This window comes from Cryptotermes secundus, unplaced genomic scaffold (genome assembly GCF_002891405.2).
Source record: "Cryptotermes secundus unplaced genomic scaffold, Csec_1.0 scaffold391, whole genome shotgun sequence".
NCBI lineage: Eukaryota > Metazoa > Arthropoda > Insecta > Blattodea > Kalotermitidae > Cryptotermes > Cryptotermes secundus.
In genome coordinates, this window is record NW_019737394.1 from 143,693 (window position 1) to 164,155 (window position 20,463).

Below are 20,463 nucleotides of genomic sequence, written 5' to 3' on the forward strand. Positions count from 1 at the left end.
CCCATTCTCCTTTGTTGGAGCACTCCTTCACTATCTTGTGTGTNATTATAACAATTTATTTTTGTTTAAAAGTTGGTGCCCTCTCTCTCTGCCAATTTACCTTCTGTACCTTAAAAATACACGGTTTTCTTTTGTGTACACACATGTCATTGCTTTACCTAGGGAAACTGTAAAATCATTTTTTTTTCTCAGATTCATACAGCTTCAGTGCACAGGATGTGGCCTTTTATGCAGGTCTTGGCCCCTGCCACCAAAAGCCATCTTAGTGGGAAACTGGCCCAAAAAATCTGTTAAACCAAACTTGTGATTCTAGAACGTTTGTTGGTCAGGAACTGGCAGTAGTGTGTTCACATGTGATGCTGTTTCATAATCATTTTAATGTACTTCATGAAATGGATTTTCTGAGAAGCTGGTAACTCAACTGCTCAAAAAATTCTCCAGTTGTTACCCAAAGGTACTGTCACAGTTTTATGGAGTGTGACTATAGACGAGTTTAGGAGATTGATGACTGGATTTATTGGATTTTTGATACAGTGTGTGATCCCACATACATCCAGTCTCCAGTAGCTATTACTTGCTAGCAGCTTCATTGGTGGACATTCCCGTTCCTCTGGGTTCCCAAATTGTCCTTGGCCTTAGCTACCAGCTTCTACCAGCAACAGCTTACAACTGAACCCCAGCAATTCTCTTAACTCACCAACAACTTACTCACTCTTAATTTGTCCTGCTTATAACATCTCTATTGCTGGTTACAGACTGCTACCTGGTAAAAGCCATTGTATAGTTGCTTATTTTGCAGTTGTTGCTTAGCAGCAGGTCTATATGGCACAGTATATTATTGTATTTGCAATAGCTCATTAATGGACCCTGTCTTGAGCAGCCCTTCAGTCCATGTTAACATTCTGTAAACATCTGAAGATATGGTTCTGTTTTCAATAATATGCTTAAAAACTTGCAAGAGAGTCAGTGATATGGGACAAACATGACTATTAAAGGATTAATGTATAATGTGAAATGTATGGAACAGTGAGACACAATAAGCAATAGTTTATTGTAGCAGAATACATCTTCAATCAGCTGAAGTGAATGTAATCAATTCCTTCTTGTAATTTTAATGACTTCAGATTTTCCTCAAAACTTCCTCCTGTCAAGTCCTGCAAAAAGTCAGAAGCTTTGTGACAGATTACTTACATGAATAAAGAGTACAGAGTTAACATCTACCACATAGTGAAAGCAATGTTTATTGTGTATGGAATTATTTTCTCTGTGGTCTAGTGGTCAGAGTTTCTGGCTACAGATCCAGAGGTAAGGGTCCATTCAGCCCCGTGAGGATATTTGAGGAGATATTTCAAGGAAACAGCGGCTCCGATCTAGAAAACTGAGATCAACGGCTGTGGGGATCCGTTGCGCTGACGTGACACCCTCTATCTGCAAAAGTTGGCACTAACTTCGCCAACAAGCGGTAGTCACTCAGTTGGTACAGTTTGTTTTTTTGTTCAACACAAACTGAAACAGCATTTAGTGTAGAGAAAAAATTTTGCGCCTGCCAGGAACTGTCAAGTTGCCCAGCATAGCCTATTGCTATACCAAATGAGTTATCCCGTCTCCTGTCTTGCTTTCCCAACTACTTCAGAATCAAATGAGATTATGTATGTGCAAGAATGTAAGGTGGCATAACAGCAGTAAATTTGAAAGAGGCAAGATGTACATTTTGATCCCTATGCATAAACCATAAACTACATAATGAGGAGCTTCATAACCTGTACTTTTGCTGAATATTATTAGATAGATCAAGTCAAGGAGAATGAGGAGGGCAGGCATGGAGAGGGGAGCGAAGTGCATGGTTTTAATAGGACATGGAGGAACGAGCCGACTACAAAGACCTAGCTATCATTGGGAGAATAATATTAAAATGGATATCAGAGAAATAGGATTGTGGGGTGTGGACTGGATTCATCTGGCTCAGGAGAGCAACTAATGGCAGGCTCTTGTGAACATGGTACATAACCTGTGTGTGCCATAACCCCCCAGGAATTTCTTAAGTGGATGGGCAACTTTAGCTTCTTAAGGACAATACCACAGAGATCAGTTAGGTTTGCATAAACTATCAGCAAAATGCACTTCTTGTGATGAATATGGGAAAGCTGGTTCATGGGCTACACTGACAAAGGGGACACAATAGCTAATAGATACTCAATTGGGTGGCAAAAACAGAAGCTGATAAAATAATTTTTCATTAGCTACGGCTTTGGTTTGGTTTTTGGAAGCAAGTTCAAGAGAGCTGCATCCTCAACCCACATGAGAAAGACTAAACGTATGAGCCAGTCAAATGACACACTGAATGTGCACCACCTGCAGGATCACATTTATGGTGTTGTGTGTGTCTGACCAAGATAAATGACTAAACGTTTCAGTGCTCAGAGTGAAAAGTCAGCCTGCAGTATATGCCATGTTTTCACATTTACCAGACAGATGTAAACTTCTTGCATCAAAATACCATCACAATATGGGAAGGAAAACACTCTCAGAGATGTAAGTGCTGTACATTTGGGTTTATATGCATAATATTTTGTTTTATTTTGGGAATCTATCAGACTTTTTGGAAACAATTATTTTTATGAAGGGTATAGTATTCTAGATTGTAACGCTGTAATTCAGAGACAACACTCTTTGCCTCCATCTTCAGGATCGAAGAATAAGCTAAGTAAGAAATCAGCAAAAGCAGATGGCTAGCTGAGCTGAGGCGCTGTACTCCTCCAAAGTGTGAGGCTCTCTCCAAGTTTCACAGCATTACAGCCCTGAGGACTGTACTTCTGATAGTCACAGATGTAAGAACCTCAAATCTAACAATGATTTTTATACTAATGAAAAAACTGCAGAATTTGATAAAAGTATTTGAAACTAAATGCATTAATTGAATATCTGAGCACAAACATTTTGAAGGTATACAAATTTTCTTTCATATCAAATTAATTACTAGTTAAAACCCAGGTTCAAAATCTGGCCACAGAACATTTAATGCTTTGCATGCTGCAAGCCAATTAGACCAGTTCAACATACCTGCATTAAATCTGACAGAGCCAAAGAGGCTGGCACAATGTTACTCACTTTGCAGACAGTTTCTGTCAGTTGATGTTATCAAGTTATATATAGGTCAATGTTTAGAGCAAAGAACAGCCTTTCATGCTTGTATTCCTGCTGTCATTAGGTTATCTGTAAAATTATTTTGGCAGTTTTTGTGTGTCTGCATTCATCCTGCCCCACCCCTCAGAAAGCCAACCATGGTGTCCTAATTGCAGAGGAAGGTAACATCCAGAAGGTTAGCGAGCAGGGCAATGGCCCACGTAAGCCAAGAAGTGAGGTATCATGCCTAGGGATGCATGGCACTGGCATGGAAATGATCAAGTGTCATTAATGATTCCACTGGAGCACAGGGCTGCATCCCATTGTATTTATGTCCTGAATGCATATGGGGCACTGCAGGTGGTGACTTCTTAGATCCTCTTTACTCATGGGACCATTTATGGATAAAAATCTGGCCTGAAAGACTTAAAAAAAAAGACTCTCTTGCAGGGAGATCCCTACAAGAATAGACTCTTCAGCAGGGGGCTGGAAAGTCTGGTGCAGTCAGCAAACCTGCTGTTGAGGTTTCAGCCAAGGACAAGGATGAGCCAGCACTTCTGACACACCACAGCAGGGATCTAGCGGTTCTAGTACACCTGCATAAGGAGGTCTCACACACTTAGCCTCAGAAGTAGGCAGGCTCCACCTAGTAAAGCTAAGACAAGCAGGAACTGCGGGCACCCAGCAACCAGGGAACAATGGCATGCCTAAGCAGGGAAAAACCTTGACCAGGACCACTAAGAGGCCAAGGCCTGAGGGTAGTATCCCTACAGGAGGAGTCAGACCTTCAAAATGGTACAGGGACCTATAAGGAGACTCTGACCATAGCTCAGTCAGTATACAGGCTACAGGCTGGACAGCCCAGATTTGATTCCCAGCAGTGCAAGATTTTCCTCTTTGCCACAGTGTCCAGACAGATTCTGGGGCCTATCCAGACTCTTATGCAATTGGTACGGGGAGCTCATTCCCCGTGAGTAAAGTGGCAGGGGTGTGAAGTTGACTACTCACCTCTGTCTAGTGCCAAGGTCAAGAAAGGTGGAGCTATATCACCACTCCCCCATATGTCTTTATGGCATAGTGCTCAATTATTTCAGTAAAGGGGCAAATTTACCTTTTCTGTGTGTCAGCTGACCAACATCAAGGTAGGTATCTTCAAGGAAAATTATCCTTAAGATATGTTGACATAATGAACAAGAACTCATCTTTGAAGAAATGGGTAGGGTGGGGTCCTTCAATCTGGATTGATATGCACTCTAATTAAAATGTTCTTAATTTATTTACTTCATCCATTCCTCTTATACCATACGGTGTCGAGGTTTTTTTTTATCATTATACAGGTGGTAGGACTCCTTGGATGAGTGATCAGCTCATTGCAAGGCCTCTACCTAAACACAGGACAACACAAACACAGAATAAACACATACACACACCAAACATCCATGCCTTGTGTGGGTTTCGAACCCAATATCCCGGGTTCTGAGCAAGCAAAGACAATACATGCTCTAGACCGCTCAGCTATGGTGACCGGCTTTTTTTCTTAATACTTGATCAAAATTTAAATTTTCATTTACGTCAGTCACGAATGATGTGAGATATGGCAGCAGTGGCAGTGTTATACACTTGTAATATGCTTGTTCTTCGGATTTTTCTAGAGTTTGCTGGCGGCAGCAAATTGGCTCTTTGACAATGATGGGGAACCATTAATTTCCCGACCAAGGGTCATAGCTCAAGCGGTTAGTCACTGGCTTCCCATCGCAGTGGCCCGGGTTCGATCCCGGGTCTGGTCAAGTGGGATCTGTGGTGGACAAAGTGGCGCTGGGGCAGGTTTTCTCCGACTACTTCAGTTTCCCCTGCCAATCTTCATTCTACCAATTGCTCCACAACCACCCTCACCTATCATCTGGGGCTGGTACAATAGGCCAGAAGTGGCCGCAGTACAAGGGACTCAGTCCCAGCCCACTAGCAATAAAAGAAAAGGGTCACAAGTTCACACACCCTGTAACATAATATGAACCACATGTGAGGGGTTGAAGCATTTTTTGTAGAGTCAGTGACCAGGCAGTGTCTCTGCTGGTCACTGGAAGAGAGAGCTCAGAATGGTTCAGGTGTGTTTGGTGCCTGCCTGTAAGATATGTAACTGGTTGACCATGGTACAATTATTTCAATAAATAGTGCACAATATACAAATTCTTTTGACAACCGTTCAAGATTAAATCTGGACTCCTTCAGCATTCTCCAACATTCAAGTCCCGCTCACATAAATCAATCAATCAATGTTTCTGGCTCCCTAGTTTACCGCCATGTTGACACATATTACCTTTATCCCAATACTTGAAGAAATTCAGGTGGCACCCAATAACTCAGTTATTAAAAACAGGTGAAAGTTGAAGGTAAGTGTCAGTGAGAAACTCACTGTTACCACAATATACCTTCCATATGACTTGGGTGAACCACTGCCAACGGAGAGGCACTGTCGACTATTGCTTCAGTGCAAGAAAGCAACTCATTGGTTGTGATGCAGATGCAGACCACATTAGAAGGGAACTCTGACACCAGTTCCAAGGGAGATAGCCTTGTGGAATATCTGGTGATTTCAAACCAGCATATTAGGCAACAAGCTGACCTTTGTGGCTTGCAACACGAAGGAGGTTACTGATTCAACATTAGGGGCCAATAAAACAGGATACCGGCTAAGTAAGTGGCATGTATCTGATAAGCCATCTCAGATTACAGGTATATATGCTTTCACATAGGTAACATAGCTATAACAAGAGTTATTTCAGGGATCCCATGAGGACCAACTGGGAGTCATATAAAGACAATCTAAGAGCAAATCTTAAGACTATGTCACAAAAAATATGCATGATACAAGGCACAGGTCTAGCTGGTGACCAGTTGCAACATGCAATCATCTCATGCTATCACAGTGACTGTCCAGCCAGGACCACTCACCTGCCAAGAGAAATGGCCCAAGGGGCAAAACATGAAGCCTATTGAATGTAGGTAAGAGGACAGGACACTGGGACACCTGTTAGGAAAGCCAAGGGGTCCTCATGGAGGACATACTGCCATGAGATTGCTGATGCAGCGGAAAGTGCCAGGATCGATGATCATCATGGCAAAACAGAGTTACTACTATTAAGCTACCTGATGGTCAGAACACTAGAAGGGAAAATCTGAAAGCTATTCAGAGTCCACTTTCCAGACAGGGTTAGGGCAGGGACAGATGAACCTGAATGTATGCAGAATCAGAACAGGGGAGACTGAAAACTGGCCAGGAATATAACGAATCTAAAATTACATGGGCATTACATACCTTTAAACCCTTTACATCAGGATGAATAGGTGAGATTGTATTGGTACTCTTGCAGCAGGGGATCTATGCTGCAGATTTACAGTCTGGAATATATGCCAGTGACTTGGAGATAGGTCACAATGACATCTATACCAAAGCCAGGAAAATCTGATTATACTGAAGATGAGGCTGATCACGCTAACAGCCCATCATCTGTTCTGAAGACTTTAGAGAAGTTGGTGGACAGACATATTAGGTACAGTGTATTAAAGGAATATCTTCTGCATCAATATCATTATGTAATTCACAACGTGGGAACAGGCACTGCAAGTGCTACTGAACCCAAATAAAGAGCCTTTTAGGAGCCTTCCTTGATGTAGAGGGAGCTTTTCTGACAGCACCTCATTTGATGTAATAGCACAAGCTGCTGGAAGGCACTACACCGGCCAAATGCAGGTGGATCTGCCCCGAGCTGCAAAGCTGGGATACCTACATTGCCAGGAGAAATCTTGAGGGGATCCACGTGGAGGTGGGGGTGCTTTCACCCCTGCTGTGGAGCCTGGTTGTGGATGAACTTTCATGGGAACGCATTGATTATGACTATTATGCAACAGGATATGCAGATGATGCTGCAATATAATCAGTGGAAAATTCCTTCAGGCTATGTCAGATCCAACACAAATGAAGGCACTGGAGCTGGGGTACGAGGAAGCTTAGCTTCAGCCTTGGGAAATACATCAGAGTATTCCAGGCAGAAGGGTATGCCATCAAGGCATGTGCAGTGCAGGATCTAGATAGAGGCTATACATCTATATTGACTCAGACCGTCATGCTCCAATTAAAGCAATTGACAATTAAGAGACCAACTCAAACCTGGTCTGTGACTGCCATCAATCTCTTATGAAATTTGCAGAACATAACATAGTTCAACTGATATGGCTGCTAGGTCACAGAGGTGTTAAGAGTAATAAAACTGCCAATCAATTGGCAAGACTGGGATCTGAACCTCCTTTTACAGGACCTGAACCAGCAAGTGGCATCTCAGTAGGTGTTGCCAAGAAGATTGTCAGGAACTGGGCAAACAGAGACCATAAAAAAATACTGGGAGTCCTTCACAGGATTCAAACATGCAAGTTTCCTACAAGGATCCACATCCAGAAGAAGTAGGAAACTACTGGAAATGAACAGTAACCAATTATGATGAATGACAGGACTCCTTACAGGACACTGTCATCTACGAGTAAAAGGACATCTTTTCAAATTGGGATTAACCAATAATCCCACTTGTGAAAGGTGCCTGGATAAAGATGAATCATTCACACATGTCTTATGTGATTGTGGGGTACAGCATATGTCACCCAGGATGTTACTTTGTTACCCATGTGATGCCCCTTTAAGATACTACACTTCATTTGAAGTGCAGGATTGTTGAGGTGTTGAAATGGGGGGGAGGGATTCACAATAGATCACTAATGGTTGTGGTACAAGGACTGGTCAAGGTTCACCCCTTAGTCATTCATTCATAAGCTCATCTTTGCATTTCTAACAGGTAATTCTAACAGTCAAAGGGTTACATTTCCCAATCTTATGCATTAAGAGTCACTTTAAATAAAAAGTTTATCCTTAATTCAACATCTGTTGTTCCATAATTCTGAGTACAATTTGCATGTCTATTTGCTTTTCTCTTATTTACACATTATAAAATACGATGTACCAATGAGAACCATCAGAAAAATTCTGTACGTAGATTTACTTGCAAAGTGTTCTGGAACTAAATCGTTCTCATGTGTAATACCGATGGAAACTGGCTTGGAATTAAGGAAATGTAATTGTACTTGTAAAAAATATGGATACTGAAGAGTTTATTTAGTAGTGACATTAAAACTAAGCAGCTTACCAGCTTAACACAAATTACTAGAGGTGGTGTGACCTGTCTGAAGTGAAGTATGGGAATGGCGCGTTGAGATTGGTGTGGAGGTGAGTACGTTTTCCCTACTTTGTTAACATCAACATCACAGAAAGCCATAACTCTGTCTTGGAACTTTGGATGAAGTGACCGGTACAGTCTGCGTCCCTGTTTGCCAGCATTCCAAATGCTGAATTTTGGCCATGTGCTTAGGACATGTTCCTGCAGCCTCACCAAGCGTACTGACCAGATTGTTGTCCTGTAAACACAATGTACTAATTACAAATTAATGTTGACACAGAATTTAGTAGCAGATGAAATACTGTATCAGAGCATCATGTGGGGCACTTAATGAATAAAAAAGTTGTCAGCAAAACTGGGTATGCAAATAATCGTATACAGCGACCCCAAGCTGAGTGTCACTTTTATTATAGCTGAACTCCTTTTTACAAGGATGAGACAAGTTTGTGGTACATTCATAGTCCTCATTTGGGAACATATTTATTTACTCATTTGTACTCCAATAAGCAAAGCAGTCAGTTAACTAAGAACTATTTTTTCTTTAGTTATGGTTTAGCTGAGGCTACATAGATTCAAAGGGGAGGACAGTTAATGGATAATAAACTAGAAAGGATTTTGAAGGAAATGCTCATAGCCAAATTTAAGGTATTATCCCAGCATATGCCAGGAGAGATTAAAAAAAAACTCTCAGTCATTATACCAAGTAACTGAACCTGTAATTTCCCATATAAGAAAGAAGCATTACTGATAGGGCCAACTTTCTTTGTAAACTCAGCACAAAATTCTCTTCACTTAGGACTTTTCCTCGGTTTTGTGTTCAGGGCTCTTCTAGTAAAACACTACACAGAACTTTTGTCTTCACACCACAAGTGAATGGCATGTGGCCATGCAAAAGACAAGCGAAGCAGCAGTGTGAGTGTGGAGGGATTACTGCTGACTATTACCGGATAATCTGTTTTGTACAAACCAGGCAACAAACTGACCTACTTCACCTTTATGCACATCACACAACCAAGTGGATTTGTCTGTATTTGTGGCTCCAGTCGAATAATGGAATATTATTTCTGAGTGCATGCCGTCACTCGTGGTACAAGAGCTTGTAACCTGTAAGGCACTTGAGAAGCAATGTGAAGGGCACATACTCATGAATTGAGAATGTTGTGGCATTCTGATGGTAGCGATAGATAAGCAGACATTCTGGGACTTTGCAGAGTTCTCCTCCTTTATCTAAGTGACTGTAGAAGAATATCAAGTCTTCTGGAGTACCTTTCCCTTCCTCTGAGAAACCTCCAACCCTGCAAAAACCAGATGGGTAGGCAACATTTCAACACACTAAGCTTCATACTTTCACAATTTAGGGGTTACTATTCATGGGGTTTGGATTGGCTGATTTGATTTATTGTGCTTACACACTCAACTCATAACTACAAGTAATACAGTGCTATCGATAATTTTCACACTTTAAGATTGCACCCTCTAGTGTCCTCAGTCTATTACAGACTCCAATAGCTGTTTCCTGCGACAGATTTTAACACAGTCTCACTAGCACATATAAAGTCTTCAAATCACACGCTAAGTCTTCTCTTTACAGGATGATTATGAAGTCTCAACTGAGCTCTGTTATTCTTGGATCCTCGTTATACAGCCTCAGGTCAGCCCCAACAGAAAGCACTGTATCCTAACAATTTCTCTATTGTCATAGAGGTGTGATTACTTCACAGTTGCATAGAAACAGCAGTTCTTCTATTGTTGCTTGCACATTCCTTTCTGCAGCAACCAATTTACTGAGTTGCTGCCTTGCAATGAACGCCTCCTCTGGTTCCGCTATTCCAGCTTTCAGGTGCCATGTCAGAATATTAAACTCACATCTGCTGAGGGCCCGAATGACAACACAGGCAAACCAAGTAACTGCCTGATGCAGCACAATTTTTAGAGTAGCACATTTTATGCAATCTTGTTCTTATTTTAATGAAAATTAATTTTCTGCTAATAGTTTGTTCATATCATGCCCATTAACAGGCAGTAATCTGATATGTAAACATGTTATGCAAAAATTAAAATGTTTTAGGAATTTTGACTATTATGGTTTCCAACATAGTGTCCGGGATTACTATCTTATAGTAACAAAGGTTCAAGAAACATGATCTGTTTCCAGAAATTCTTGTCACATGACATAGCATTTAGGCTTGCACCAGCCCTGTCCGCTGGCCAGGAACAGGGTGGCCCATTTATACGCCCAGGCACTGGGTTCCCTTTTCGTCGCCTCTCACTTATAACCTCTTGGAACAAACCACATAGAAAACACAGCTCTTTCACTGCTGTAGTCCAACTGTAGCATTATTATGAATCTGCTCCCTGGCAACAGGAACATATTTACCAAGCCATTACCCAAAAATTGGTGTGATGTATTTGCCTACCTTCAATTCATTGCAGAGTAACGGGTCTACATGCTACAATATGCATGGTAATTTGTAGGAACATACCCATGGTGTATAACTAAAGTCACCTACACAGTCGCCATGGAGCTGATTCAAAACCATTTGGAAATTATGCGGTCAACTTCAGGCTTTTACAAACTGTATTCCAATGGACCTCATCCCTGTGCACCAATGTTTTATTATCTATCACTGTGGTGCCACATAATGATTTTTTGTTTTTCAAAACTTCTAGAAACAAACCCTGGATGATACAACAACACAGTATTTACAATAAAGGGGTGTACACAAAGGAACAAAATTTGGTACTTTCAGTTGAAAACTGGCAATGTATATACATCTTTTTATTCTTTTACACCAATCATTTTTATCTCATACTGGCATTGCTGCTGCTACTATTACTAGTACTAGTGGAGAAAAGTTCCAGATCTAACACTAAATTTCATCTGCCATAAGTTTAGCATTGTTTTCATGGTATTAAAATTCACAGCAGGTTTAAAATGGTATATGTCTTGAAAAAATCTTACATTTTCTTCAAGCACCTTTGGCACACACTGAAACAAACTGAGAATGTAACGCAATTCAACCCATGCCTCTAACCTAATTAGATACCAATCAGATGAAAGTGAAGAAACAAAACATTGTTACAGGGACAATCGCTGAACAGAATATTTGATATAACAAATGACAGATTTGTGGGATCTTTTAGATTCTTGTATCTTCCCCCCCCCATAACTTTTGAAGCAAATTATGAGTTTTATAAAACAGTATGAACATTATATTTTAATCTTCTACCATCAATAACATCACAGAAGATAAGACTCAGGTCATCTGCCTTCCTCACTGACTTAGGCCCCCTGAGGCTCATCTTACATTGAATGGACAGAAATCCCCTTTGTCAATCAAGTAAAATATCTGTGTAATCTTCGATAAGAGGGTTACATTGAGACTACACATAGAAATGATTGAAGCCAAGGCCATCAGAACATTTATTGGCATCTACTCTCTATTCAAAAGGAACTGTTTAAGCACAAACATTAGTCTCTATAAGGCACTGATTAAATCAGTAACAACTCACACGTGCCCTGCCTGGGAATCAACGGCAGACACCTGCCTCTTAAAATTGAAGCACCTGCAAAGCAAGGCTCTCCACACCATTGAAAACTTTCCAAGCTACACACCAGCCTGTGATTTGAACACGGCTATCAACCTTCTGTGTGTGTAAAAATAAAAGTAAAGGTGTCCCTGTAACAGGCCGTGGAGGCCCATAGGGTTGTGAGATGTTGAGGCTCCCACATTTTCTAGAGAATTGGCTCATAGATGATAGCAAGGTTGTTAGCCCTACGTGCCAGCTACCCTTTACCCACAAGAATATTCCTGGTACTCATTTCTGTTAGAGGCTGAGACGACACCGGGGCCATAGTGCAGCTGGAAGGATTAGGTCAATTGAAAAAAATTCAATGACCTCATCGGGGCTTGAACCTGCAACCTTCCAGCTTGTAGCACAGTGCCTCAACCAACTACGCTACCGCGTGCATGTATATGATCATATAACAAATTGTGCACGTGCCAAGCAGAAGACATACAACATTATGAGAATGAACATATTCTCAACATAAACACAGAACATATAAGAGGCTTAAACTTGGCGGCAGTCAAGCTTATGACTGTCCAAATGACTAAGCTGCTGTTTTAGCATAAGATACATAAGATAGACATGATCTACTCTGCAAAGTCTGTACTGACAGAGGACTTGTAATATGGTGCACAAGGAAGAATTTTCAATAACATGCTACATGTGCAGTACACGCATTTGACTAAGGTGAAGCCTACTCATAAGAGACAAACCCATCCTCTCGTGTGTGAGGATGTTACATAAGGACTATAACCGCGAGGGTTCAATTGTCCCACACCCCCCTCCCAAAAAGAAACTCTGGTCATTGGCCTCAAGGGGCTAGGCGCCAAGATGAAATAACTGGTGGTAAACTGCCAGTCATAAAGCAACTCTGACTCTGACTCTGCCTTTCATGAGTTAAGTGTGCAATAAATCCAATAATCAATCCAAACCCAATGTATAGTCACTAACATGTGACAATACAGTTCCTGACAGGCCCACCATATAGACTGAAGCATGTGACACGCTTCATAACTTGTTTCTAGAACATGTTATTTTCTCCAGATATATTTTTTTATTTATTAATTAAAGACTGGGTAACCCAGAACTTAATTACAATTAAAACTAGTTGGATAACTAATGATTAATTTTTTTCTAAACCTAATATACTACGTAAATTAAAACTAAGTCACTTCCTCTGAATTATTTAGTACTTCAACATTTTACTAGTTTGAACGGTTTCTTCCGTTTGAGTCGTCTAATGATATTGTTCATGTTGAGAAATCTGGACGCTTCAATGTTGACATGGTTTTGGAGTCTCTTTTTATGAGAGGTGGTGGACTTAGCGATGATATCTGTAACTGTCTCAATCCCATAGTCACGATGAAGGTCACTGTTATGAACGTACCATGGTGTGTTGACAATACACTTTAGCACTTTGTTCTGATAGCGCTGAATCACTTGAATATTGGATTCACTGGTGTACCTCCAGAGCTGGATACCATAACTCCAAACTGGACATGGAGTTTGTTTGTATAATGTAAGTTTATTGTGGATTGATAGCTCAGAATTGCGTCCAAGCAACCAATACATTTTTCTGAACTTATTGTTGAGCTCATCATGTTTTTCTTGATATTCTCTTTCCACCGTAACTTGGCATCTAGAGTTATTCCAAGATATTTCGCTGTGTTCGCATATGGAACTTGAGTGCCATTGATGAAGATTGGTTGTTGTGTAATCCTCTTGTTTGTAAAGTCAATATGTACTGATTTGGATTTGTTGAGTTTAATTCTCCATTTTTTTGTCCAGAGGGCGACCCAGATATTTAAATATTAAAATTTCAAGACTTCTAAATTAATAATATTAATAACAAGCTGAGTTATGGTTACTGTTTATGAACTAATTTAAGATTCTATTACATCCATTATGGTTTAAAACAACCCACCTGTCAAACACACCCCTTTCACAGAACCAAGTTGGCATCACAACGGTTGGTCCATAAGAAGTATACTGCTGGTGATAAAGCTGCTGGTCATCCAGTGAGTTGGCCCATCGTGTGAAGCGTACTGTGGAGTCAGCAGGCAAACGATGGAAACCACATCCCACAATCTGCAACAGTTTAATGTTTCATGAACACATAAGTAGATCCCAAATTCCTGGACTTTTCCTTGAAGATGACTGTCTGCTGGTATGTGATGCAACGCGGTCCAGTACAACATTACTAACATTTCTGAGGAACCTTTCACCTGAATATTCAGGGTCACAGAGTAATACCTTGAAGTAATCCATGACTGCTATTCACCATCATCTTCCCATCTTAGTTAGTTATTTAGAGAGGGTGGGTTTCCCCATGCACCGTGACTAGTTTGATCTATTGTGCTTCCCTCTATGATATTCTACCAGTCTCTATACCCTACCGATAAATGGTGTGTACCATCAGTCCCGCCGAGCAAGCGAGTTCGGCCACTTGCTTAGCGGTGTCTATAATGCTTCCCCCATCTATCAGAGGCCTTAGAGACTATTGTTGGGCGGGAAACATCCTGGAATTTGGCTCAGTGATCCCCTTTGGGGATATGAGGTTCTTTTACGTGCTGTAAAGTTACGACACGGGACACACAGCTTAAAGTCCCTCCCGGAGGACTTACTTAACATATTGTAACATATAGACCCATTGCTAGGCAGCAGATTCTTAACAAGCAACGACTGAACTACAACAGTGATGAACGGTGTTTTTACACAGTCCACGCCAAGGGGTTATAAATGGACAAGTTTAGAATTTAGCTAGGTTGTGGGGTATTTTCCAGACAGTATGGACGAGAGCAGAGGACACTGTTGGGATCCATTACCACGAAATGACTAGCAAAGATTTACATGTGCTGCAGTTATGCTGATATTTAGAGTGTGTAAACCAGTGAGGCTGTTATAGTTACGAGATGTGTGTATAAGTGGTCAATAAATCAAGGTCAACAATCCAAACCCCATCTATATTTAGTCATACATATGACAATATGCCAGTTGAATTAGTGTCAGTGAATAAAGTAAGAATCAACCCACTTCTAACAGATACTTCAAGAGAAAACAGCTTTTACAATTACGAATGTGGTCTTCTTGCCCAATACATACTACAGTTACCCATATATTTTAGCCAGGATTTATGAGTAGTTGTAAATTTTTCTGTTAATGTAAGTTACCACTTGTTGTCATGCAATAAGCATTCTCCCTGTACATACAGTATTCATCTGTCCTTCATACTCCCAAGAAACTCTCCCTCAAATTGTAACTCCCAAAAGCTTGCATTTGAGGAAATGAGCCATAACTAAAATGCTGCATAGCCAATTGCTTTACTTACTGCATTGGTGTTTTTCTTGGCTGTTTCATACTGATGGAGGATTCGGTCTGGTAGCATGATGTCATCCTATAAGAAAAGCGGGAAAATTGCACACAGATGCGAGAGTGAAATGGCTTCAGTCAATCACGGTGTGTTTACTCAAGTCAAAGTTATTCTAAACCAATGGTCAGTTGGCCAGTCTGTCTTGGAATATAGCACCCATCTGGGGCTTAAAACCAGATCTTTATTACTGTCAAGACACTTGAAGGTTTGTTGATGTGAGGCACTCTCTCTGACAAGAGGACAGATCTGTTGTTTGCCAGAGTCACAGTCAGCAGTAATAAGTCTATTGTCAGTTGTTTACATTTTACATGTTATTAAATGTAGTAAGAGTATGATGTAACACAAGCTGCAGTACTGACAGAGGCCTTGTGTATATATATACAACATATACAAGGCCTCTGTCAGTCCAGGCTCACAGGCTCAGTACAGCTGATCTTGTGTTTACTGATCTTGCAGATGTAATTTAGAGCATTCTTGTGGGGGAACTACTAAATAATAAGAACTGCAACTTGTGTTACAACATACTCTTACTACAACAGAGATGCCAGACTTCCAATATCAAAACAAAAGATCCCACTTCACAGTAGTGGGTGACTAACTCTCTGTGTAATAAAACCCAAACTTTCAGTGCCCTCACCACTGAAACTCCATCACACTGAACACAATCCGCTTTACATATTCACAATCTTTCAAGTGTAAGAACTCCTCAGTTTATGTAACAGCTGGATGAAACTGCATATCAAACGTACGGAAACACCATACTGAGCATTTTCTTATCCCCACGAAGAGTGACAGCAGATGCACAGATGAATCTGTGCAGAGGGGACAAATTTTCCCTTCTCCTCTCGCATTTCTCCTCTGAAACTCAAATCTATCTATCTATCTATCTCCCCCTCCCTCCCTCTCGATTGGCCAGCACACAATTCAAATTAAAGTCAAGTGTCTGTATAGTTCACTTTGGGACTCAAACCACAGAGTTTGTTTTATTTTCAATCACATATTAAAATTAAGTCATATTTTTCAGACTTGCAAATACCAAGAAGTACCTGTAGCAGTGACAGGAGAGGAAGATACAGCAATAGTAGTAGTGGCAGGAGAGGAAGATACAGCAATAGTATTAGTGGCAGGAGAGGAAGATGCAGCAATAGTAGTAGTGGCAGGAGAGGAAGATGTAATAACTGCAGTAGCAGTAGTGGTAGTGGTGGTAGCAGCAGCAGTCCTATACACAGTATATTTACATAAGAGCAGAGAAAACAAGCACTATGGTTTATGATATGCAGCAATAACATGTACATGCACATGCCTTACTAAAACAAACTGAAGAGTTCTTACCACATCCTGAAAACAGAGGAAGTGCCCTGTACTCTGTTCAACTGAACGGTTCTTTGCATACCCCGCTGTCAAAAAAAAAAAGAATTCATAACTTAACAGGCATGGGAAAGTGTACTTCAAGTTGGAAGACATTTTCCAGATTAATTACTGTGATTTTACATATCTCTTTGGTCTTTACATTAATGTGTTGCTGATGTAAATCTACACAGCATTAAATGTGTAATATTAATAATTAAACTGTGAACATGATATTACTCAAAAAGAGATCCTGGTTTGTCCCAGGTTATGGTAATTAAAAGAAAGTATGCCATTCTGTAAATAGGCTATAAACCATTACTGTATTCCATGAATGAACAAACAAAGAACGTTCACATAAGCACAGGACACACAGTAGTGTAGATGGTTGAGGCACTATGCTACAAGCTGGAAGGTCACGGTTCCAAGCCACAATGAGGAGGATTTTTTCCATTTACCCAATCCTCCCACCTGCACTATGACTCTGGGGTCAACTCGGCCTCTAACAGAAGTGACTACCATTAGTTCCTCGGAACTCTAGCCGTGGTAGAGGGGCCATACCATCTCTCACGGGGCTGGGTTAACAGTCTTATCAGCTTATGTCAGTGTGGGTACTACCAGTTTGGAATGTAGCATCTTGGAGTGTGGTCAGGTGTATAGTACGTTATGTTGCTTGTTAGTTGGTACCAGTCATAGCGATTGTATTACGTGGTGTTCATGTCACTATCATGGCACACAGACAATCGCATGGAACAATTCATACTGTGGCCAGGGAAGTAATAGCTAATGTTTTCCGTTCAGGGAGTAGCTCTGAACGTCACCACAGCAAGCGTACAGCTTCGCGTGCTCCACAACAGCATTTACCTTTCCGCACAGCTATAGTTACAAGGCACTAACTACACCATGAATCTTCCTGGGAAGTACAAGGCAAATGACACGTAAGGCTGACAACCTTAGAGCCATCTGTGAGCTGACTGTCTTGACAAAATGTGGGAGCCTCAATGTCTCAGAATCCTATGGGACTTCACAGCCTGTTACAGGGATACCTTTACCTTTACCATATTCAGTTTAATATTTGAATCCATATCACTGTATTTCAATATATCAACTGATGTATTAAACCATAAGAATACAACAAATATGTAGTGTCTTCTTTGTTTTTTAAATGCCGAATATTGTTGTGTAGACTGCATACCTTATGTACATTTGTGTATCTTATTTATGACAAACAATGGATGCACACTATTACGAAAATACTTATACATGTTACAGAGACACATGCACATAGAGGTGACCATATTGTAACATGTCACAATATATTAATAACTTAAGCCACAATAATAAAAGTACAGCAGTTTCAACTATAGTTTTAAACACTTGATGATTACCATATTGGTCGAAACATGCAGTGAAGAACTTTTAAAAATTTGAAAGTTGGTGTGTAAAACTTTTAAAGTGAATAAGTTTTAATAAATTTATAGGAAGACATGTTGCACGTGAGACAGTGGAACCAGCAACATCTGATACTAATATAATTTATTATACAAAAGAAAATACAGTTTATCTAATGGCCATGCTAGACTTCATACAAACTGAATAATTTTTAAAAAAATAAAAGAAGGCAATGCACACAATAACTGGCAATTTATCCCCCTCACAAAGAAAGCACTGGATATTTTTTTTTTCCTTGGCATTACAGCTCCAGCAGGCCTAGGCCTACCTCCATGAAACTCTCGTTCACTTCGGTTTTCTAGATCTTACACACTCGGTAGGACTCCTTGGGCGGGTGATCAGCTCGTCGCAAGGCCTCTACCTGTACACAAGGACAGAAAAACGCACACAAACATCCATGCCTTGGGTGGGATTCGAACCCATGATCCCGGCTTCCGAGCGAGCGAAGACAGTGCACGCCTTAGACCGCTCGGCTACCGTGACCGGCTAAGCACTGGATATAGTAAACACAATATAATAAAGCACAGGGATGATTCAAACTTTGCTTTCTACATCTCTATACAATAAAACTGTAATGATGAGGCATGATATTATGACACAACAGTGTGCTGACAGAGGGCTGAATATGCTCCTTGCTTGTAGTACTAACTGCTGATATGTGGATATCAGTCACTAGCTGCTGCCATTTCTAAGAAAAATGTTTATTTGTAAGGGGTTCTTGGGATCTGCACTATTTTGTATTTTTCCAGCACCAGTTGTCATGACTGCACTGCATTGTGGAGCCCCACGTACATGATGATGATGATGATGATGATGACGATGATGACGACGATGACGATGACGATGACGAAGATGATGAAGATGATGATGACGACGATGATGATGATGATGATGATGACGATGACGACGACGACGACGAAGACGATGATGATGAAGACGATGAAGATGATGACGATGATGACGACGACGATGATGATGATGATGATGACGATGACGATGATGACGAAGACGATGATGATGAAGATGATGATGATGACGATGATGATGATGATGACGATGACGAGACGATGACGATGATGAAGATAATAATAATAATAATAATAATAATAATGTCATCATCATCCTGATGTGTATGGAAAACCTAAGAAATATCCTATGTAAAAGACTGTATATGCAAATATGGATTTGGATATGAACATTCACGAAATTTTTCATATGTGTTTACATTAAAAGCAGAAGCAATTAATGGATGATCAGTACTGTGTAATGTCAGGTTTGACGTTCTCAGTGTTGCGAGTATGAAGTGTATGGTGTTCGAGATTATAATGCCATGTAATTTCAAGAGAGCCCAATGTTTTGAAGGGTTGAAAGTAGGTCAAGCAAGAAACCAGCAGTAACAAGTGGTTAAGTAGCACAAACCAGACGCAGAGAAACAGCCATGCAGGTCACTCTGCTTGCCACCTGCCTCTACTGGTTTCTTGGCTCACTTTTCAACTCTGAAGATGGAAGCAATCAAAACATTCAGCTGTCTTCAAGCTACACAGCATTACAACCCAGGTCACAGTCCTGATGTGTAACACTCAAATCCAACATAATTATGTATTTATTATATTATGATGGTTTAATACAGAAATTAATTAATCACATGTTTGGTTTCTAGCATTGATAATGTGATATAAAGTAACGGACACAATCCAGCCCTGTGACATTAAGTGTACCTCCTCTTGGTCTCAAGGAATTGTTCCTGGATGCTGTAAATCTGATGCCTGCGGTACTGAATTCATGCTTCCAGTCTTGCAACATCTCCCATGTCCGATCAGTGCTGGCATCATCATACACAGATATTTCCAGTTTGATACATCCCACAGCTGTCTGCAGCTTTATTGACTTAAAGCACTCCTCAATCCATGCTTCCCCATTGTAGATGGGTATGATCACTGACTGAAATGATAGCACATATTAGGACCTGACAGAAGTGTTTGGTGTTTCACAGCAAATTGTTAAGTGTCTATTAATTTAACAACGGTTATCTCTATATCCATCAGTACACATACAATAATTCCACTTGTCAAATACAGTTCTGGTAAAAACTGAACGATGTATTACTATGAAGACTAGTCTTGTGGGATGTGAGGCCATGTAGTTCAGCAGACGGGTAGCAACATTTCACAGAAACATGTTGCCCCCATCCAGCTTGGAAGCTGGCTGTTCCTCTGAAATGTTCGTACCTACCTCGCAAACTACATGGCACCATATCTCACAAGATAGAACTCTCCACAGTAACTACCCAAAATCTCAATACAATTACCAGTTTATATGAAGGTATGAATAAAGCATATATATATATATATATATATATATATATATACATGTTTCAGA

At 40.5% G+C, this 20,463-nt stretch overlaps 1 protein-coding gene across 2 annotated transcripts; it reads right to left on the reverse strand.

Annotated features, from left to right (window-relative positions):
* Positions 1 to 1,032: 1,032 nt before the first annotated feature.
* Positions 1,033 to 20,387, reverse strand: LOC111870334 (UDP-GlcNAc:betaGal beta-1,3-N-acetylglucosaminyltransferase-like protein 1). Of its 2 annotated transcripts, XM_023862522.2 has the most exons (7): positions 19,803 to 20,387; positions 16,618 to 16,682; positions 15,244 to 15,309; positions 13,840 to 14,003; positions 9,488 to 9,640; positions 8,316 to 8,583; positions 1,033 to 1,154 (listed from the first exon to the last, which is right to left on the reverse strand). In XM_023862522.2, exons 1-7 carry the CDS (start codon positions 19,885 to 19,887, stop codon positions 1,074 to 1,076), a joined length of 882 nt encoding a protein of 293 aa, XP_023718290.1. In that variant the 5' UTR covers positions 19,888 to 20,387; the 3' UTR covers positions 1,033 to 1,073. The 2 variants fall into 2 exon arrangements, with proteins under 2 accessions (XP_023718290.1, XP_023718291.1); XM_023862523.2 differs by lacking the exon at positions 16,618 to 16,682 and having other exon boundaries at positions 19,803 to 19,884.
* Positions 20,388 to 20,463: the final 76 nt, after the last annotated feature.

Excerpts from the sequence above, each read along its gene's own strand:
- LOC111870334 (XM_023862522.2), bottom strand. The coding sequence starts at position 19,887 with ATGTTGCAAGACTGGAAGCATGAATTCAGTACCGCAGGCATCAGATTT. Across the intron at positions 15,310-16,617 it reads TCCTCTGTTTTCAGGATGTG|GATGACATCATGCTACCAGA; the intron begins GTAAGAACTCTT and ends CTTTTCTTATAG. Across the intron at positions 9,641-13,839 it reads GAAAGGGGTGTGTTTGACAG|GGTTGGAGGTTTCTCAGAGG; the intron begins GTGGGTTGTTTT and ends TGGTTTTTGCAG.